We start from the raw sequence: 19,881 nt of genomic DNA on the forward strand, positions 1-19,881 counted from the left end.
GAGTACTCACTTGTTTTGGACTACAAACACATTGCTCTGTCCCCATCTCTATTACATTGGAGGGAAGCATTTTGTAGTTCACAGACGGTAGTTGGGAAAGCTTAAACCATTATTTGTAATTTCTGTATGTAATGTTATACCCAATGTAATGTAATAATGTACATTGTTACATTGTGTAAAAAAGAAAATTAACGCAACCACCACATCTAAGGACTGGTAAGCAGCAATATACTGTATTACATTTTTGTTCTTGTGTTTAAAAATACTTTAACTAGACAGTATTACATTTTAGAGACTGTATGATTCCCTTGCAGGAAAGATTTTGCACTATAATAAGAGTAGTCATTGACATGTACAGCGCTTTATGAAAATGTTTTCCCCCTTAAACATTTCCACATTTTCTACTTGAAAATAAAAGGATCACTCTGAATTTGTATAAATACATTTTTAAATAATAGAGAAAAGGATTGACAAAAAATATAGGGGGTTATTTACTAAACTGCAGAAGGTAGCCGAGTGAATAAGCGAGCCGAAGTGAAGTGAGCTGAACCTCATTCGGCTATTCACTTCAGCTGAGTACAGCTGATTTCAGCTGTACATCGGCCGATTTCGGCTCCCTTGAGTTCAGCCGAACAAGTGAACACATTCGACTCAGCCAATCCAGATGTTGCCAAACGTCCGGCAGTTCACCCGCTGCTGTTTGCCCCTATTCTCATACCTCGGAAGTTGCGTACAGAATTTTAAAAATGTTAAAAAAAAAACACAATACCCTTTAGGTCTGGTAAGAAAGTTAGGAGGGACCCGCCAAGTTAAAAATCAAAAAAAGTGGGTGGGGTTCCCCCCAAAAGTCATACCAGGCCCTTTAGGTCTGGTAGGAATTTTAAGGAGGAACCCCACCCACACAAAATTAGGGGGGAATTAAAGTTCCCAACCAGACCCTTAATCCAAGCACTGGAAATAGAGGGGACATGCGAGTGCCCCACACCCTACGCCAAAACCAGACCACATGCCCTCGGCATTGGAAGGGTGCTTTTCCAGGGGTCTCCCCCGGGGCACCTTGTCCCAATCCCAAAGGGGAGAAAGGCCTCATCCCCACAACTTTGACCCGGTGGTTGTGGGAGTCTGTGGGCAGAGTTGTGGGGAAGAGGCCTGGCCCATCGACATGAGGACAAGGTGCTTTTCCGGGGGTGGGGGGGCCTGGAAAAGCACCCTACCAATGCCGAGGGCATGTGGCCTGGTATGGCACAGGGAGGGGGGGGAGTGCTTGCCAATGAATCTCTATAGCTAGTTCAGAGTTACGATATGTCTTTAGGTTGCTGATTTGAATATTACGCTCTTTACCTAATTATTACGTTTTGAAGGACATGCTACTCTGCACAGAGTAGTGCCATGTTGTGCCATATTCTTTCTTTTTTTAATAACTATTTACTGAATTTAATGGTGCTCCAAGAGATGTAAAAAGTTTAAGATAACTTTATTCCAGACTGGTTTTAATAGCTTGTGGGTCTTCATAAGTCTGTTTTTACAGTATGTGTTCTAAAAAAAATTGTGGGCCTTCCAAAAAGCAAGGTTTTTTTTTTTTGTGATGATATGACTGAAGTGGAACCCAGGGCCTATTTCAGATAATTATGTGGCTTCTGAAGCTCATTTTGGGGTTTATATCAAAAGAGGTTGAATCCCCTGGAAAAGAATGACTTACTGAAATAAAGCATTGGAAAAATACAATTATTTGCTATACTGTGCGCTAGAACACATGACTAATATAAGTGGTGAATGATTAAGGTTTTAATCCTGTTTATTAGGGATGTCTCTGAGAAGAATGTAACTGAACTTGTCCATCAAGTTTCCATGGGAATGAAGTATCTGGAAGAAAATCATTTTGTCCACCGAGATTTGGCAGCCAGAAATGTGCTTTTGGTGACTCAGCATTATGCCAAAATTAGTGATTTTGGGCTTTCTAAAGCTATTCAGTCTGATGAAAATTATTACAAAGTAAGTAGTCTGCTTTTTGTTTTTTATGTTAGGACATCATCATTACTTTTATTTCTATAATAACAAAATATACCAAAAGATTTCTATTAGACCAAGAAATAACTGCACAATGGTCCCATCGCTAGTACATGAGCAGCAGATGCAGGTCTATACATTTTAACTGCATATCCATTCCTATTAGTACACATTCACCAAACATTCACTTCAGGTGCGGAGAATCTTCTTGATGCATGTGTTTTAAATGACAGTGAATAAATCACTTACCTTGAAGGTTTGATGAAAGCAACATTCACTGCTTTTTAATTATACATCTTAAAGTGTATGCAAACTCCAAATTTTTTTTCCTAATGTACGGCATCATGCTTCACCGTATACCATTTTCTTATATTTTTTGCGTATTGGTTACAAAGTTTTTTTGCCTGGAGATTCGGCCGGTAACAAGAAAAATGCATTCCTGTGCTTTTTTACATCTTCATCCTAAGCCTATGCTTATCCAAGCTGTGTTTGAATGACATGGCTTTTTATCCATGGAGAGGAATGGGGCCGCTCATTTGTGCAGAAAAGACTGTTCCAACGCAGGGGCAGTTTATTGGTCATCTGAACATGCCACAGGGTTTTCAGTACACATACAATAATTGTGCAGAATATACCTGGAAACAAAAGTTAGAACTTAAAGTCCATTAGGAAACAGGGAATATCACAAAAGTAAAATAAAACATTGAGGGGGTCAGAAGCAGTCATATTAGTACCAAAATGTGAACCTTATTATAATAATGCATGGAAAGTCTCTTAATTTGGATAGTAAATGCGTTGAGGTTCAGTTCGCAGGGGTTCTTCAAACCCAATGTGAAGTCCGATAATTGTGAACTTAAAACTGAACCCCAATGAAGTATGGGGGGATCTTGGCTATTTTTATGGATAATAGGCAAAGTATTGTCATGAGTAGTTTGGCACTGCCAAGGAGAACTGGGAATAATGCAAAGAAAAGTTTTAAAAATACTATACATTGGGCAGAGGTTTCACATGTTAATGCCGCTTCACATGTTAATGTTAATGTTATGGGAAAAACACCAATGCTTTCAATTACTTGCTTATGATATGGCTTAAGGCTGCATGTGGTGTTATGGAACAGTACAACTCTGATGGACAGTATCAAAGAACACTAAATTCGGATACCACATGATTTGAAAGCAAAATTGATTATTTGACCATTACATTATAGTTTGACTTAAATACAGCCGCAACACTTTAATCTGATTCATTATAAGATGAAAACCTTTTTAAGATATTTTTGACTGGGACACACAATTTTTTTTATCAAGTAGTAATAGACCTGAACTTGGCAGTGGAATTAACAGACAGAACAAATCTAAAAGTGTACTGTTAAAGAAAATAAAGCTAAAGCCCTCAACTCTGTACCTCCTCGCCATCCCTCTATCCTCATTTTCCCCCCAGAAAAAATCTAAATATTGACTGCAGATAAGTGTTTTGTGGAATTTTAAACAGGCAGCAAATAGAAAGAGCTCTGCAGTGTGGGCCATTTTTAAGGTACCTGCTGCTGACAGCACCGTTGTGGTCTGCAGGCTCTGCAGAGCATCAGTTGTGGTAAAAGAACCAGCCATTTGGGTACCACATGCATGAAGAAACACTTGACTCTACCGAAACAGATCTTGGTGGAAGAGCACTTCAATGAGACAAGTCAGCAGCAAAAGGCACAGATTCCTCCTCCTTCTCAAGGGTGCAAAGCAGCCATGTTATTTTAAAATGCTGCTAATGGGCCCTGTTCCTTCCTTTTGGGTGCAGGGTTTAGTTTCTTAGCATCAGTTTAGTTTGTAGCATGGGCAGCAGGGATTTTGTAGTCATTGATAATCCACAAGTGGTCCAGTTTAATGAAAGTGAGCCGGCCTCACTGTCGCGGACTGACAGATTCACCTCTAACAAAACATCCTGCTACACTAAACACCCTTGTGGACTGTAGAGCTCGGCTACTCTCAGATTGTAAAGGCAGATGTGCTCTACTTCTAGATGGTGCGGCCCAACCACTGCTTTGTTATGCAGAACCTCTCCTACTACCTTAATGTGCAGAACCTCTGACTCTTGCTTTAGACCTGCCCTCCACACATAACATACAGCTTTCTGGGGGGGCGTGGCTTACGCATGGCGCTGAACGGTCGCACTTGAGCAGAGCTCCCGCTACAGCCCGTGACAACTTGCCGTTATTCACACTAACCATCCTTTGAACCTCTACCCGGCGGTGCAGCATTATGGGGAGGAAAGGTCAGCGATCCTCGGGTGCAAAAAAAGTGAATTCTGGCACCTTGAAAAGGTATCTTATAGCAGACACGAGATCCTCTCAGGCCTCCTCATCACGGCCTGCCACGCGGCAGGCGCCCGCGGTCCGAGCGGACCACACACCTCCGGGTATGCCAGGATCCCCGGAATCCCCGGGTTCCACTAGTGAGTCTGATCCTCCTTCCCCGGTCTTGCTGCCAGCGGACTCACAAGTATCAGAGGCCATGAGAGAATTACCAACGAAGGCAGACCTGGCTCACATGTTCCAGGTACTGGAATCGTCTCTCAAGCAGGACCTATCCAACATGCGGTCGGATCTCTCCCACATACTGACGAGAGTGGAAGAAGCAGAGACTCGGATGGATGACCATGAGGGCGCAATTAGAGATCTCCTGGAAGCTCACCGTCAGATGGCTCATGTACAAGGTGGAAGACCAGGAGAACCGTAACCGCCGGAACAACTTGCGGATCCGGGGCCTCCCGGAGGCTACTGCTGATGTCGATCTAATGGCTTCCCTGCAAGGGATATTTAACTCTGTGCTGGGCCGGCCGGTCTCAACACCTATACGCTTCGATAGGGCGCACAGAGCCCTGCGCCCTCGTAACCTCTCGGACTCAGCCCCCAGGGATGTCATCTGCCGGTTCCACAACTATGGAGACAAGGAGGAAGTGACCCGGAAGCTGCGAGGAATGTCGTCCATTGATTTCGATGGGGCGCAACTCCACATTTACCCAGACCTGGCGCGTGAGACCCTGGAGAGAAGAAGAGCTCTTCGCCCCTACTGGATCAACTACGACATGCAGAGATCGTTTACCGCTGGGGTTTCCCGGCAAGCTTGATTGCTCGCAAGGGGGGTAGATCGGCGATATTGCGCTTTCCAGAGGAGTTGGAGGCTTTCTGTTCGGATCTTAACATCGCGGTACCTGATTTACCCGGCTGGGTCAGCATGGTACCGAGTCCCCCCAAAGAGACTGCGAACAGCTGGCGCACTCCCCCGAAGAAGAGGAGATCTGGTAGACCGGAGGGCCCCGCAGGACATGGGTGAGACTAGCCTGAAAGACTCTACCTTTATTCACTCATGGTTGCACAACGCTCCACTTTCCTTCCGCAGTTGCGAGTTATACCGAAAGCACCTTCTATGGAAGTAGGGTGGATGCGCACCACACGTAACGGTTCATGTCTGGTATTTTGAAAGTTTCATCTTTTCTTCACGGTTTTGCTGTTTACGTTCCTGATCTTAGACCTATGCGGCATCAGTTGCCCTTACACGTTTGATGCCTAGTGCATCTCTTGTTCCTGGTTTTAGGGCTGCGGACATCAGCCTGCTCACTAGAGCTGCAGCTAACGATTATTTTCAAAATCGATAAGTTAGCCGATTATTAAGTTCGACTAATCGGTTAATCGGATAAAAAATAAAATAAATTTTAAAAAATGGCTCCACTGATGGGACTACTAGTTTGTATTGAGATTGCAGTGCATCAAGTATGCTACTCTGTCGCAACTGAAAGCGGAGTCTCCACCACCTTACCTGGAGCACTTGGAGGGGGAGCTGGACAGTCCTCTGACTGAGCAACGTAGGTCACGGGTGTTGGCTTTCTCCAAGGGGGTGTCCAGGTCCGCACATATACAGGAACTTCATTATAAATTGCTATGCAGATGGTATTACACCCCTCAAAGATTGCACCAGATAGATAACTCTATATCCCCGCTTTGTTGGAGGGGGTGCGGACAGGTAGCTTCACATGCTCACATTTGGTGGAAATGCCTGAAAATTGCACGCTATTGGAGGGAAATAGCGGATGAAATGTATCATGTCCAGGGAGAAGTAGTACCACTTGATCCATGGGGGATGTTGTTCCACGGATATGAGGGACACGTGGGCAGATATGCACGGTCTATTACACCACACTTGTTGAACGCAGCTAAGGCTTTGATTCCATCCAAATGGAAAAGTACCTCTGTTCCTACCTTGTCGGAATGGCTGGATAGGGTGGAACAGATACATACAGCTTTCTTATGATAATTTACACACACAGTGCTGTGTGTAAATTATAGTTTGTTTGTATTTTTTCCTGTAGTTTTGCTTTAATATAGCAATACAACAAACAAAAAACTGCAAGTGGGGCCCAGCAACTAAACAGCAACTGCCAACATACACAAAAAGTCTTAAAAAGGACTGTTGAACGTCTAAACTGTGAACACAGAGAGGTACACAAGAATATTTAGCCCATCTCACTACCATCCACAGTAATTTAGTGCAATATAGCACAGTACAACAATTAGCTCTGCCTACACAGACAGCTGACCTAAATTCAATGGCCAGGCAGTGCATTTTGGTCTGGCGAACTCCTGCATTAATGTGCTGGGACTGCAAACCTCAAGCATGCAGAATTCGTCTTGAGCCCATGGTAGCGGTAAGCTCGACACACCTTATTCTTAGTCACCAGGACAAATAGAAAGGGTGAGTTGATCTGGAAGAGGCACAGGCAGCAATAAAAACCTGATAGGGGTTTTAACCCTTCCCTGCTATCCATGCTAAAATGGTAATATATAAGCCTTCTAGCAAGAAACAGGTAGTGTTGAGCTGACAGACTTGTCTTATAACTACACAAATGCAATATATTTACAGAGAAAAGAAAGTTGCTATTTTTTTTACAGGAATCACAGACTGCACAGTAACAAAACAAGCCATATCTGTTGAAATGCACTCCCCTCCAGATCAGAGTCTGGAGCTGCCTTTCAATTTACCTCTATTAGGGCGAGCTGCCAAATAATTTAATTGTTTTTTTCTTGTTTGTGTTTTTAGACCAAACTGTAATATTAACAGAGCTATTCACGAGAGGGTGAAGAGTTTGGAGAAGGCAGGAGAAGTGAACAATCTAGGTCAAAATAGCTGATTTGGAAAAATTCACCAATTCAGCTCTCTTTCCAGTTCAACTATGTTGTCCTAGATTGTTCACTTCTCCTGCCTTATCCAAACTCTTCACCCTTTTGTGAAAAGCCCTGTTAATGTTGGGGGCGAATGTACTGTTAATAAAGATGAACATGGAGAACATACTGTATGTCCTTCCTTCAGCCAAACCATTTATAGCCATGATTTACTGAACTGCAAAGTGCAAAAGTTTGCATGTGTTAAATATATTTATGTGGTGCACTGCAAATATAGTTTTTGCACAAATATTTTGCCATGCAGAGTGAGCTGCTTGCACAGAGTTTGTGTACTGAGATGCCAGGAAGTGGGCAAAGTCAAGCAATAAAGGGAGCAGAGTGTTCCTGGAAGGTCATTGCTGGCATTTAAAGCAGCAACTAGTCAAGACAGTTTTCAGGAGCCATGGTAACAAGGCAGGGACATTATACTGTAACAATGAAGGTCCTTGGACTTAAATTATGTAGTTCCAGTGTCCACCAGCATTATCAAATTGAATAATTGGGGGTGTGAGGACTCAGCTCACCTAGGGTGAGTTCTGGGAAGTGCTATTACTGGAGTGACAGTGTCCACCAGCAGGTGTCTCCCAGCAGTCAGTTGGTCCCAGCAATTAGTCACCATCTGATGCTGGCTACTGGGAGGGTATTCAGCCCCACCTCAATACATATTGCCTCAATATTTTACCTGTGTGTCTCTGAATCTGCTCCCTGAAGCTTCTATCCGGTCTGGTCCCTGTTCCTGACCTGTCTTGTGCCCAGTTGATTTGTACTCCCACCTGACACTGCTCTATCTGATTCCCCTGATTGTGGTTCTCTTTTGTGTGTACATAGTTAGCTAGTTTTCCACTTTTCACGCTTGTTGAATGGCTTGCGTATAGGTTGCTATATTTATGTTTCATGTCACTTGTACTTGTGTTATAATACATTTTATTTCTTCACTTAGGCTTGAGTCTGGTTTCCTCTGTGTAGCTTCCCCATATTATCTGGTCTTACTAGCACTGCAGGATACAAGCATGTACTATCCTGATAACAGAAAGCAAAATATGTTAAAGACATATAAAACATTTGGAAAAAGTATTAAATATTTAATTTTTTTACATTTTGCTTACCAAAAAGGTATATGACATATGCCCATGCTGCAAAGCCCACTATTGAAAACTTTGACTACATCAAGTATTACAAAATATAGGTTAAGTACGTTGCACTTATATTTAGGAGAATTTTTAATGACAATTAAAATGATAAACTTACCAATGATTCATCCTGAACTCTTCCCTAACATCTGCATAAGGTTCCATCGTGCTTGTCAGCAAATAATTATCACATATGTTTAGAAGAAGAAACTGAGCTGTCCCAATTGCGCACTTTAATTAAAGAATCAGCCAAAAAAGGTGTATGTGCACTTACCGTGTCAAAATAACAAGCAATTGTTTTCTTCACACCCATTCTGCACATGCAAAAAAATGCCTATGGTGTTGTTGGCATGCTTAAACATTAGTGAATCAGATGCAATTGGAAGAAAGTATGAGAAAACAGGCCAAAATAAGACATGCAAACTCGTTTTTCCCATTTGTGAATCAGGCCATATGTCTGTATTGCAAATCATGTTAGCTGGGACTCCAATGAAATATAAAGTATCTTGCAAAATTAAGTAATAGCTGCAAAGTTACCATTTCACATGTAATGTTTGAAATGTTTGAAAAGCAAAGACAGAAAATATCAACTTATGAGCCTCCATTTTCACCTTTTCTATACTAATGTATTTTATTTTGCGTGCACGCATTGCATAATAAAATTAGATAAAGAACCATTATTTTACCTGTTGATCTGACCACTGTAACAATATTAAACACTTGTCTTTTCTTTCAAGGCAAAAAGTTGTGGAAAATGGCCCATCAAGTGGTATGCACCGGAATGCATATACTTCCTAAAATTTTCAAGCAAAAGTGATGTTTGGAGTTTTGGAGTACTTATGTGGGAGGCATATTCCTATGGCCAAAAGCCATATAGGGTAAGTCATTAAACTTTTTTTTAACTTGATATTGACATATAAGTTAACATTTTATTAATCGCAGACTACATAAATAATTACATTTGGCACAGCAAGTCCAGCTAAAAACAAACAAAAATTAAATTGTTTTCTTAAAGTGACCCAGTAGCTATTGTAAAATTGACATTAAGCCATACCAGTAAAAGACTTCAGTCAATACTTACTGTTCCTGCTGCCCATGCTGCCAAACTTCACTTTGATACTGAGAAATCTTCTGCTAAAGTCTGAACTGAAACCAACACAACCGGGATTAATAAACTTCTGGGTCCTCCACACTTCACACTGGTTATTTCCTCTGATATCTCCCCATTACAGGACACAGTAGTGATGCGGAGAGCATCAGGGGGAACCAGTGTGAGCTGTGGGGGATCCAGGAGATTAATACTGCCAGGAAGTGTTAAGTTAAAAGAGAAACTATGGGGTAACCCTTTTTTCCCCATTCTTTTACTATTTTCCTACTTTGTTTTCCCCATACTCTTTAGGTTCACGTGAGGACATATACTAACGTCTTCCTGTGACCCAATCTCAGTATATAGCGGGCTAATGCTCGCTATATGCTTAGAGCGCCACAGCAGGGACAAGTCCCGACAACACTGTCAAGATCCACCCCGCTGGCTGATTGACAACCCCCCTCCCCTGTCCATCCCTCCAGTCAGTGGTGGAGGATCGAAGCATGGAGGGGGGAATCACTGTGGGGAGCAGTGACTGACAGTCACCACTCTCTGCAGGGAGATGATCGGGAAGTGAACGAGCGGCAGTATGTTTTCCCTCACTTCACGATCAATAGAGCTGACGTGTGACAAATTAATTGTCACGAGTCGACTCTAACTATGGGGATGAGTGTAATTCATTCCCAGAGTTCTTTTTTTAAGTGTAAACTTTCCCAGGATTGCAGTGATATGTGGTGGTGCAGGCTGTAGAAAAAATATTTACTTTTACAAGTATGCCTTAATTTAAATTCTTGGCTATACTACTACTAATAATAATAATAATAATATTTATATACCCCTGGGTGCTTTTACCCGCTTTTAATTGCATGTAACAGGCCGTCAAAAGACGTCCTGTTGGCCCCACCCACTTGCACAAGGTGTGCGGTGCGTGCGAGCGGGAAACAGCCTAAATTTAAACAACATGCAGCGTCTATTGAGCCACTGGATCGCTTGTATAAGGTGCCGATTGGTCTGCACCCCCCTCCACAACAGCCCCACCACTGCCCCCCTCCGGTGGTCCTGAGCTTCGATGTGCCCTGTGCGAGCCCGGGACAAGCATGGTGGCTCTGTGTCAGGGGATCAGAGGGAGGTACACAATCTTCCTCCATCCCCTTTCCGCTGTCAGAATTCTCGTGTCACTCTCCAGCTTCAGAAGCTGGAGAGAAGCTGATGAAGCAGATCTCTGCTTCATCTGCTTGTTTGGGGGTCCCCAGGTGACATAAGGGGTCCGCTAGAGACCCCTGATGTCTCCATAAAGAGGACCTGTCACATCTCTTTGCTATCACATAGAGAGTTTCTTAGCACCCTATGTGATAACAATAACGTTAAGTGGAAAACAAAATAGGAAAAAAGATTAAAGTTGAAAAAATTAAAAATTAAAGTCACACAGTGGAAATGACAATTACGCCTGTTACGCCGCACATGTTACATATGGCCGTGAACGTCGCAGTGAGAGCAATCATTTTAGGGCCATTAATCACTGATAACACTAAACGGTAAAAGCTTTTAAAGTGTCGCCTATGGTCAATTTTGGGAATGGTAGTTTTTTGCGATTTCGTGGGTGCGCACAATTTTAAGGCTTGACATGTTTGGTGTCTATTTAACCAACGGGACCCCGTCTTTTATATTTTACCAAAAAATTGGGTAATAATAATTGTTTCCTAACATAATGTAGAAAAAAAAATAAAAATTTTCAGTAATTTTTCCTTAACATAGTAAAAAATAAAAACCCCAGTGGTGATTAAATACCACCAAAAGAAAGCTCTATCTGTCCCCAAAAAAATTGTATAAAATTCATTTCAGTACAGCGTTGCATGATGGAATAAATGCCAGTCAAAGTACTGCAGCGCTGAATACTGACAAATGGCCTGGCCAGGAAGGGGGTTAAACACCTGGTCTTCAAGTGGTTAAAATTGGTGTAGGGATATTTGAATAGGATTTGTCAGGTGCTATAATCCTTAAGTCTGCTTTTAAAAACATGAAGAGAGGTTGTTTCCCATTTCCAGGCAATGGATGGAAGTGAGTTCCATGTTGTAGGTGCTGTATAATAGAATGCACAGAATCCAAAAGATTTTTAGACAACTCAGAGCATGTGTAATTTTGCTTTCTCTGAGGAGCGGAGGAAGCATGTAGGAGTACAGATAACCAAAAGATCTGTCAGATAGGCGGGGCCCAAGTTAAATAGGACTTTATAAGTCAGTACACATGGTTGCTTTTAGTGTCCCTGACCTCTGAGCTATACCTCTTCATCTGTACCCTGCGTTACAACCTGAACCCTTAAAATGCTGGCATGCTTATATTAATGATGTGCACACTACCTTTGTTGTGGAATTCTGCATAACATGTCAATGTCTCATTCCAAAAGATAAGATAAAAAGATATTAGTGGCTAACTTTTGTTAAGGATTGTTTGGGACCTCATCAAAATATTAAAATGTGAATAGGAGAGTATAGATTATAGATCAGAATTTAATTAACCCAAAGCATTTCTAACAAATGTGTACAATGGTTTCACCTGGACTCTAAAACATGTTTTAGGATATATTGGAACAACTTGGGCGGTACATACCCTAACCAAATAACACCTAGATAAAATAGGTCATTTCCACAGTGGTAATATTTATGTTACACAATGTTGATATGGTTACAAAGAACTTAGAATCCATTCTCACCTATATGTTTTTCAAGCATAATGCTGTCCTTTTTACATATTTAGGACCTGGTATTTTTCATCTCTACGGAGGATTAGCTTGTGAGAATCTGCAGCAAAGATGCAGCAAGCATTATTTATTAGAAATGCCCCAAAGTAAAACAAAGGACGGGAGCTGAGCTTTTAGAACATTGGTCCAACATTTTCATAATGAAAAGATTGTTTTATTACTAAGTGATGTAGATGAGGGGGTCCAATTATTAGCTCATGGTAGTAAGGGAAGATACAGGGAAATTCAATATCAACATGTTTATCAAAGCAACCAGCCAGACTCCAGCTTCCATTTTAGAACATGTTTGCACTTATATTATAAATTGCCTTCAGTATCTATTTCCATTATCTGCAGGTTCAGTTGAAATGTAATGAATACAGTGTACAATATAATGTTTATTTATTATAACATATATTCTGTTAGGGAATGAAAGGCGGAGAGGTGACGCAGATGATTGAAAGTGGAAAACGTATGGAGTGCCCACCCCGGTGTCCACCTGAAGTATATGACTTAATGAAATTATGCTGGACATCCAAGTGAGTATTGAGTTCATATGTTTAATTTTACAAAACTTGATGACATTGGAATTTCTGATATATTATTTCCAAAGACAGGTAGGTCGTCAAACAAAAACACTGTGCAATATACAGTTAATTTAACCGCTTCTGTCCACAATCTATAGATTAATGTTCCCCTGTTCGATGCCCCATGTTGAGAGAGCGTTAATCTACTATGTTAAATTAATCTCTATAACAAAGTCTGTGATTGCGTAAAATGCATCAAAGGCGGTGGACTTTGGTGATGTGGTACAAACTTAAATAAACTATCTCAGTGGAATACGATGTGCAGCGAGCTTTTCTTCTGATTGTATGGGCTGGTTTTGGAGCTAAGACGTGCTCCAAGCGCCAAGCACCAAGCTCATTCATTCCTGAGCCGTGTAGGAGCAGGGCTTCTTTTGTGTGTTCTTCTTGCATCAGAACGTTAATCTACATTCAAACTTTAACAAACAGCCACCGACACTGTGTGTGGCTGCTAGCTGTTAAACCTGACTGTAAATGACAATATAAGCCTTATACTGTATGCTTTACATAAACAAATGCAACAAATATTTAGGTAGGCAAAAGAGTCATATAGTTATTGTCAAATCAACCAAAACACATTGATGATGCTATATTTGGCCTTATCTAGGCTTCAATGACCCCTGGACATGAAAGGGTTGGAAGATATCCCTTCCATGTATTACTACTAGGGCAGCTCCTTAGGGATTTTATGAAATATGAAATTAGCCATCACTGTATCCCATATCTAGCAGCAATATAGAAGTGTATAAACAGAGGACCTTCATATATTTGTACAGATCGAACAGCTAGGAAGCCAAGACAGGGATGCAGAGTTGCTCATTTTAATGTATTAATGCAAGGCAATTACATGCCAACATCCTTTTTTAACACCAAGATGTATGCCAGACATGCTTTTCCCGGTGTGGTCTATGTTAACATTAGCATCATGGGGGAGGCAATTTCATGGTATTTAATACTATATTGAGCAAAAGTGCTAGGAAGGTAAAATACTGAAAAATGTGGGTATATTTGCATATGTTTAACTACTTGAGCCCCGGTTGCCATTTTAAAACAGTGTAAGCATGGCAGCTATTCGCCCCAGAACTGTTTTAAAATGGCCGCCAGTCTTAGCAGGTTCTGCAGGACCCTCCCGGCAGTAGCGCTGGGGCCACCAGCTGTCTGACAGCCGGGACACAGCTCTAAGCTACCTAAAACGATCAGCTCCTGGGCTTCTAAAATGTTTACAGTTTGCTCCATATAAACAAGCTGTAGAAGCAAAGGTAAACACAATGCTTCAGGTAGGATGTCACGTAGGAACTCCTACCTGACATCCATCCATCAAGGCATTTTGATTTTCACATAATTTCTCCCAAGAGCCAGCCCACTGCTTGCATCAGAGCTGTGGGCTCTTAAGAGGAGTACTGAGGTAGGGGGCTGTGATGTTTTCAGGAAGCTTTAAACCGCACCTTGCTAGGCACTCCTAACGGCCATGATCTGGATCACAGAGACCCACTGATTACATCAGTGGGTCTAAAATATGGCATGTAACAAAAACAGAAACTTTTTTTTTTAAATGTCACTAGCATGTTGATGGCAGAAAGGGACTAGGTAAGTCAAAATGTAGGCAGATTAAACTTCCTCTTTAAAAGAAAAGAATATATTGCAGAAGATTTTTTTTTTTTACAATTTAAAAATGAATGTTTGACTAAGAATGTTATACATGATTTTGGATAATCAAGTGAGCCTCTGTAATACTTTTACTTAACAATGTTTTTTGTTCTCTCATTTCACAGTGTTGAAGACCGCCCTAAATTTGCCAGTGTTGAAATTAAACTACGCAATTATTACTATGACATTGCCCAGTAAATGTCTTCTGCAATACATTTCTGGTAATTAGACGCATGGTCACCATCCTAAAAAAGGATGGCCAGATCATTTCTGTTCGGTTTATTTTAGAATGTCAATTTTATGTACAAACATTGCTTGTTCTACAACATTTTTGAAATATATTTTGTATATATCTCTTACTGTATGGTACTTCTTTACTATTCGGGATTTGTATACAAAGCCTTCTTGCAAATAACAGAGGGTATTTGTTAAATATTTCTTTTATTTTTTATTATATGTCACTTGAAATAAAGGTTTTGGAAAACTGAATTTGCTTTCTTTGTGACCGCAGTACAAATGAGTCATTTGTAATAAACTTTTTTGGCTTACTGCAATTTTGCCACATATATTCACTCATCATACACTTTTGCTCAGCCTACAGTTTATTTCCAAAATGGCCATACCTGAGATCATGTGATGAGAAAGAGAGACACCTTCCAGCACCAGTATTTAGTCAATGGGGACACCCCTGCCACACCCACAGTTATGTGGACCATTACAATTTTAAATGCCAAAAATGATTGGATAAACCCAGATTTTTTTTCACCATAACTTTTCTTTTATACTGACTTTTCCAAAAAAAAAAGCAAACAAGATAATTAAGAGATAAGATGAAGGTTTTAGTTAAGTGCAGAATAACACTTTTGGTCATTAAATTAATTAGCTATACAGCAAACCAAAAAGAGGAACACCTAAGAAGGACAGAGGGATTGGGATTTAAAAGAGAAAGTCACTCCAAATGAGCAAGAGTTGGGAGGTATGAATGCAGAATTCCATTAACATTTTGGGCTTTTACCTTAGAGACAACTGAGAACCAGTATAAGTTTGGGCTTGCGTACCTGCAATCCTGCAAAGAAAAAAAATGCCCCAACATTCAAGTTGTTGTGTCATGCCAAAGTGTTTGGCATGACACAACTCCAGTGTTTATATTGCACTGTACCCATTATTTCTAATGCAAACCATTACACAAAATAAGGATGCTTTTTATTAATGCAAATACATACTAGATCTGCATACAGAGGAGTTTAAAAAACCTATTTTGCGCTCCAAAAGGCGCACCGGACCATAGAACGCAGGCAGGTTCTGTGACAGTTTCTGTGACAGAAACTGTTACAGAAGCTGCAGTTAGTGACCGCTGAGACAGTTGGCGCTGTGACCACAGCGGGGGGGGGGGCGGACTCATGCTAAATATCCAGAAAAGTACTCGCCTGGCGCCCGAAACTGCATGTTCCGGGCGTCGGGCAATAGGGATTTGCTCCATAAGACGCACACACATTTTCCCCCGACTTTTGTGGGGGGGAAAGTGTGTCTTATGGAGCGAAAAATACGGTAATCCTGTTATGAATTGTATTCCCTGTTTATCTCAAGACAGGGAAGCTATAATGGTTTTTGAGTCAATTATACAAGATTCTAAGTTTTTTAAACAGCTTTCCTTGCAGTGCAGGGGTAGCCCCAATGCAAGGGTTAAAAAAGTTTCCTGGAGTTTTTTAAATATTTTGAAAAAGTATATATCTGTAAAACATAGATTGAATACTTTGCTAGCCATGGGACTTTGACCTTATGCTTGAATTTGGAGGTGTGTTAGAACTGGATATACAATATGTGGGTATTCTAGTACACGCATACACAGACCTGAGGCATCCTGGATTCCCATCTCTTCAACTGTGCCTTACCTCTTCCAGCAGGGGAAAAGGGTAGCAAGGTAAATTAAGCATACCCACAAAACTGCCCCCATCCATTCTGAAGCCAAGAGAGAAGTGTACCCTCTCTAATGTTTTTAAAGCATATGTTGGCTTGTTAGTGTATTTCATCTGGCTATACAGATTTACTATGAAATTATGAAACAGATGGCCGAAAATGCAGTTGAAAAGTGAGTGCATTCCTAGCTTCTCTCCTCTCTGCTGGGCACCGGTCTGTGTGCGCAGAGGCAGTGCCTGTGTGGGCAGAGGCAGCAGGGATCAGCGGGGACACAGATCAGCAGGGAGGAGAGAAGCTGTCAGAATGCCGAGCAGGGTGATGCGGGGAGAAGACAGCTGTCACTGGAAGCCGAGCTCTCCTGCCGCACCACTCGGCCTCTTGTGGCAGGTGGAGCACTCAGGATGGAGAGTGGGTTACAAGCAATCAGCAGTCGGGACTGATTGCTTAGTGATTGTATAGAACTGAGGACATAGTATGCTTACCGTGTCCCCAGTTATGAATGAACAGGAAGTACTCTATATCACTTCCTGTTCATTCATGATTGTGGGCATAGTAACTCATACTATTTCCACAATTTATGAATGGACATGAGTACTCAGGATAGAGGCTTCCTGTTCATTCATAACAGGGGCTGCAGAAACAGAGATTTAGGACTCTGTGTCTATTTTAAAAGGGAAATATTAGGGTTCTGTTTAGACCCCTGATGTTTCCCCAAAGTCCCCGACAGTAAAGTAAAATAAATAAATGTATAAATAAAATAAAATAATTAGAAAATTATTTAATCAATTTTTAAAAGGTTGGAAAAAAAAGTATTTCGGTTTTGACCTGACATATTTTTCATTTTGGTTTCGGTCTAAAAATTACGGTGCATCCCTATTCATATAGGTTTACCCAGCATTAATATAACCAAATCTTGCCTTGCTCCAGCATTGAGTATTATCAATTTTTGTTAAGACTTGAGACTTAATGCAGAAAAAAGATTGCTATCTTTTATAAGAGACCTAAGAATGACCTCATTTGACTGACATCAGCAATCAACAAACTGGAAATTTGAGCATAAACCCACATGTATACAGAACTGGATGGCATGGTTTTTATGTGGGCATGAACTTATGGTGCACACTCAGAACTTATGGTAATTATGGTGCCCACTTAGATCTGCAGGAACATAAGTGGAGGCCAAATTCACCAGCAATCACTTATGAATGATCTCAGAAGCATCTGAAACTGATGTCAAAAGTAATTTTGCAACCCAAAACCTATCGACACAAGCCCTAAAATGAACAGCCAATGTTACCAACACTTAAAGAAAACAAACAAACCCTCACCAGTTGTGCAACTAACATTAACTGCAGAGAAGAGCCTTTTATGTACAGTCTAATGTTTTATATATCACAGAATTCCTTTACAGCAACCTCTTGTGTACTCTCAATTTTACAAGTAATTCATGCCAATCCGTGCATCTTCAGACCTGAGGTCGACCCCAAATGATGCACTTTTGGATCTTAAATCTGCCCCAATTCACCTGAACATCTGTGATGTCAGTAAGGTGGGTGGGCTGCAGGCACTGAAGAGCAGGACAGTGAACTGTCAATTACAGCCTACGGCAGCTGGGCTTCCAGGTGCCAGAGAAATAGTCATCACTTGCCCACCCTCATTGATGCCTGCTTCTTATAATACTGCAGGTACAGACATATACTTGTTGCTTTGTCAGAAGTTCAGTGTGCTTCTGACCTTCTGCTTGAGCTTTAACGCATTGCCTCTGCTGCACTGAAATCCCAAGCCGTGTTGTCAGCCCTGCCCACTTTTATTTTGCTGAACTAGAAAACATTAACATAACATAACATTAAGGGGAGGTGTTCTGTAGTCCATCAGGAAGGAAGGACTGATAACCAGGGATGCACTGAAATTAAATTTTTAGACCAAAACCAAAATAAAAAACAATTGTCAGGCCAAAACCAAAAATTACTTTTTTTTCCCCAACCTTTAAAAAAAATTAAATTTTTTTGTTATTTTTTAATTTTTTATTGACTTTACTGTTAGAGGCTTTGGGGCTGTTTGGACCCCGGGAATTGCCTTTTTAATATAGAAAAAAAGATTGAGGACATAGAGTCCTCAATCTCTTTTTCTGCAGCCCCTGTTATGAATAAACATGAAGCCTCTATACTGAGTACTCCTGTCCATTCATAAACTGGAAATAGTATGAGTTGCACATGTCCACAATCATAAATGAACAGGAAGTGATGTAGAGCACTTCCTGTTCATGTATAACTGGGGACACAGTAAGCATACTATGTCCTCAGTTAATTACAAATTAATTGCAGTTAATTACAAAAACTAGAGCTTTCTTTTGGTGGTATTTAATCACCACTGGGGTTTTTATTTTTTACTATTGGGTCTATTCACTAAGCTGCCAAAGGATCTAGCCATAGCTTCGGCCGATCCTTCGGCTAGCTTCGGCCCCCGGACCCCTTCGTTTCAGTAGAACCGAAGGGCTGCTGTACGGGCTATTCACTATAGCCTGTACAGCTCCCGTACTTGGCCGAGCGGCTCAGTCAAGCCGAACGCATATGCATCGGCTGAGCCGCGCTGAAAGCCGAAGCTGGCCATGGGCGGAGCCAGCCTTGATCTTACGGCTGGCTCCGACCACTTGCAGAGAGATCAGCGTCTCTGGTTACCTGCTAACCAGAGACACTAATCTCCAAACAGCTAACTCTCCCTGGCGCACCGGGAGTCTCCTGCTCCCGGCCACCAAGGAGAGAAACACTGCTTGTTCTTTCTTTTTTCTGCCACGGAGCCGCGGCAGAATGGAATTTTTTTTTTTTACCATAGGAGTGCATTGCTAGATTCCTATTGGCTATTTCAATTTGAAATAGCCAATAGCAAACTAGCATTGCACCCGCCCTCTGCTGCAGTTCTCCATTAGGTCCACCACTTCTGATTGACAGCAGCAGAGGGCGGGTACAATAGCTAGTCTGCTATTGGCTATTGCAGATTGAAATAGCCAATAGGAATCTAGCAATGCATTCCTATGGCCAAAAATTATTTTATTTTTTTTCTATTCTTACACGGCTCCGTGTCAGAATAAAGAAAAAAAAAGAAAAAGCAGTGTTTCTTTTTGGTTTTTTTGTTTTTTACGGCAGCAGAGCCGCCGGCCAATAGAAAACAGTTGGGCGGAGCTAGATGTCACTGCTAGCTCCGCACAATCATTTTCTATTTATTTTTTTCTACTTTTTAAACTATTTTTCTGTCCTGCTCGGTCCCACAGAGCTGAGCGGCATTTGGCTATTCACTCACTGCTGTTCAGTAATATAAGAATAGACCGAACAGCAGCGAGTAGCCTGCCGGAGGTTCGGCTTAGCCGATCCAGATGATGGATCGGCTTAATCAAACTCCTTCTGCACTTCAGGTCGGCCGAACATGCTCAGCATGTTCGGCCGAAGCCACCCAATGTACGGCTGATTTCAGCCGATATATGGCTGAAATCAGCCGTACCAGCCTGAAGTGAATAGCCGAACAGCGTTCGGCTCACTTCGCTTTAGGTTGGTCATTCACTGGGCTGCCTA

General features: G+C 41.5%; 1 protein-coding gene across 2 annotated transcripts in view; it reads left to right on the forward strand.

The window, feature by feature from the left end:
* Positions 1–14,633, forward strand: part of SYK (spleen associated tyrosine kinase) — a 54,013-nt gene extending 39,380 nt beyond the window's left edge. Inside the window, exons 10-13 of one of the 2 annotated variants that reach the window (XM_018556672.1) lie at positions 1,803–1,992; positions 9,081–9,221; positions 12,594–12,706; positions 14,524–14,633. In XM_018556672.1, coding sequence (XP_018412174.1) covers positions 1,803–1,992; positions 9,081–9,221; positions 12,594–12,706; positions 14,524–14,596 — 517 coding nt within the window. In that variant the 3' untranslated portion in view covers positions 14,597–14,633. Of the gene's footprint in view, positions 1–1,802; positions 1,993–9,080; positions 9,226–12,593; positions 12,707–14,523 lie in introns of those variants that run through there. The other variant, XM_018556673.1, reaches the window with a different exon arrangement.
* Positions 14,634–19,881: the final 5,248 nt, after the last annotated feature.

Source organism: Nanorana parkeri, unplaced genomic scaffold, assembly GCF_000935625.1.
Source record: "Nanorana parkeri isolate BGI_ZX_2015 unplaced genomic scaffold, ASM93562v1 scaffold246, whole genome shotgun sequence".
Classification (NCBI taxonomy): domain Eukaryota; kingdom Metazoa; phylum Chordata; class Amphibia; order Anura; family Dicroglossidae; genus Nanorana; species Nanorana parkeri.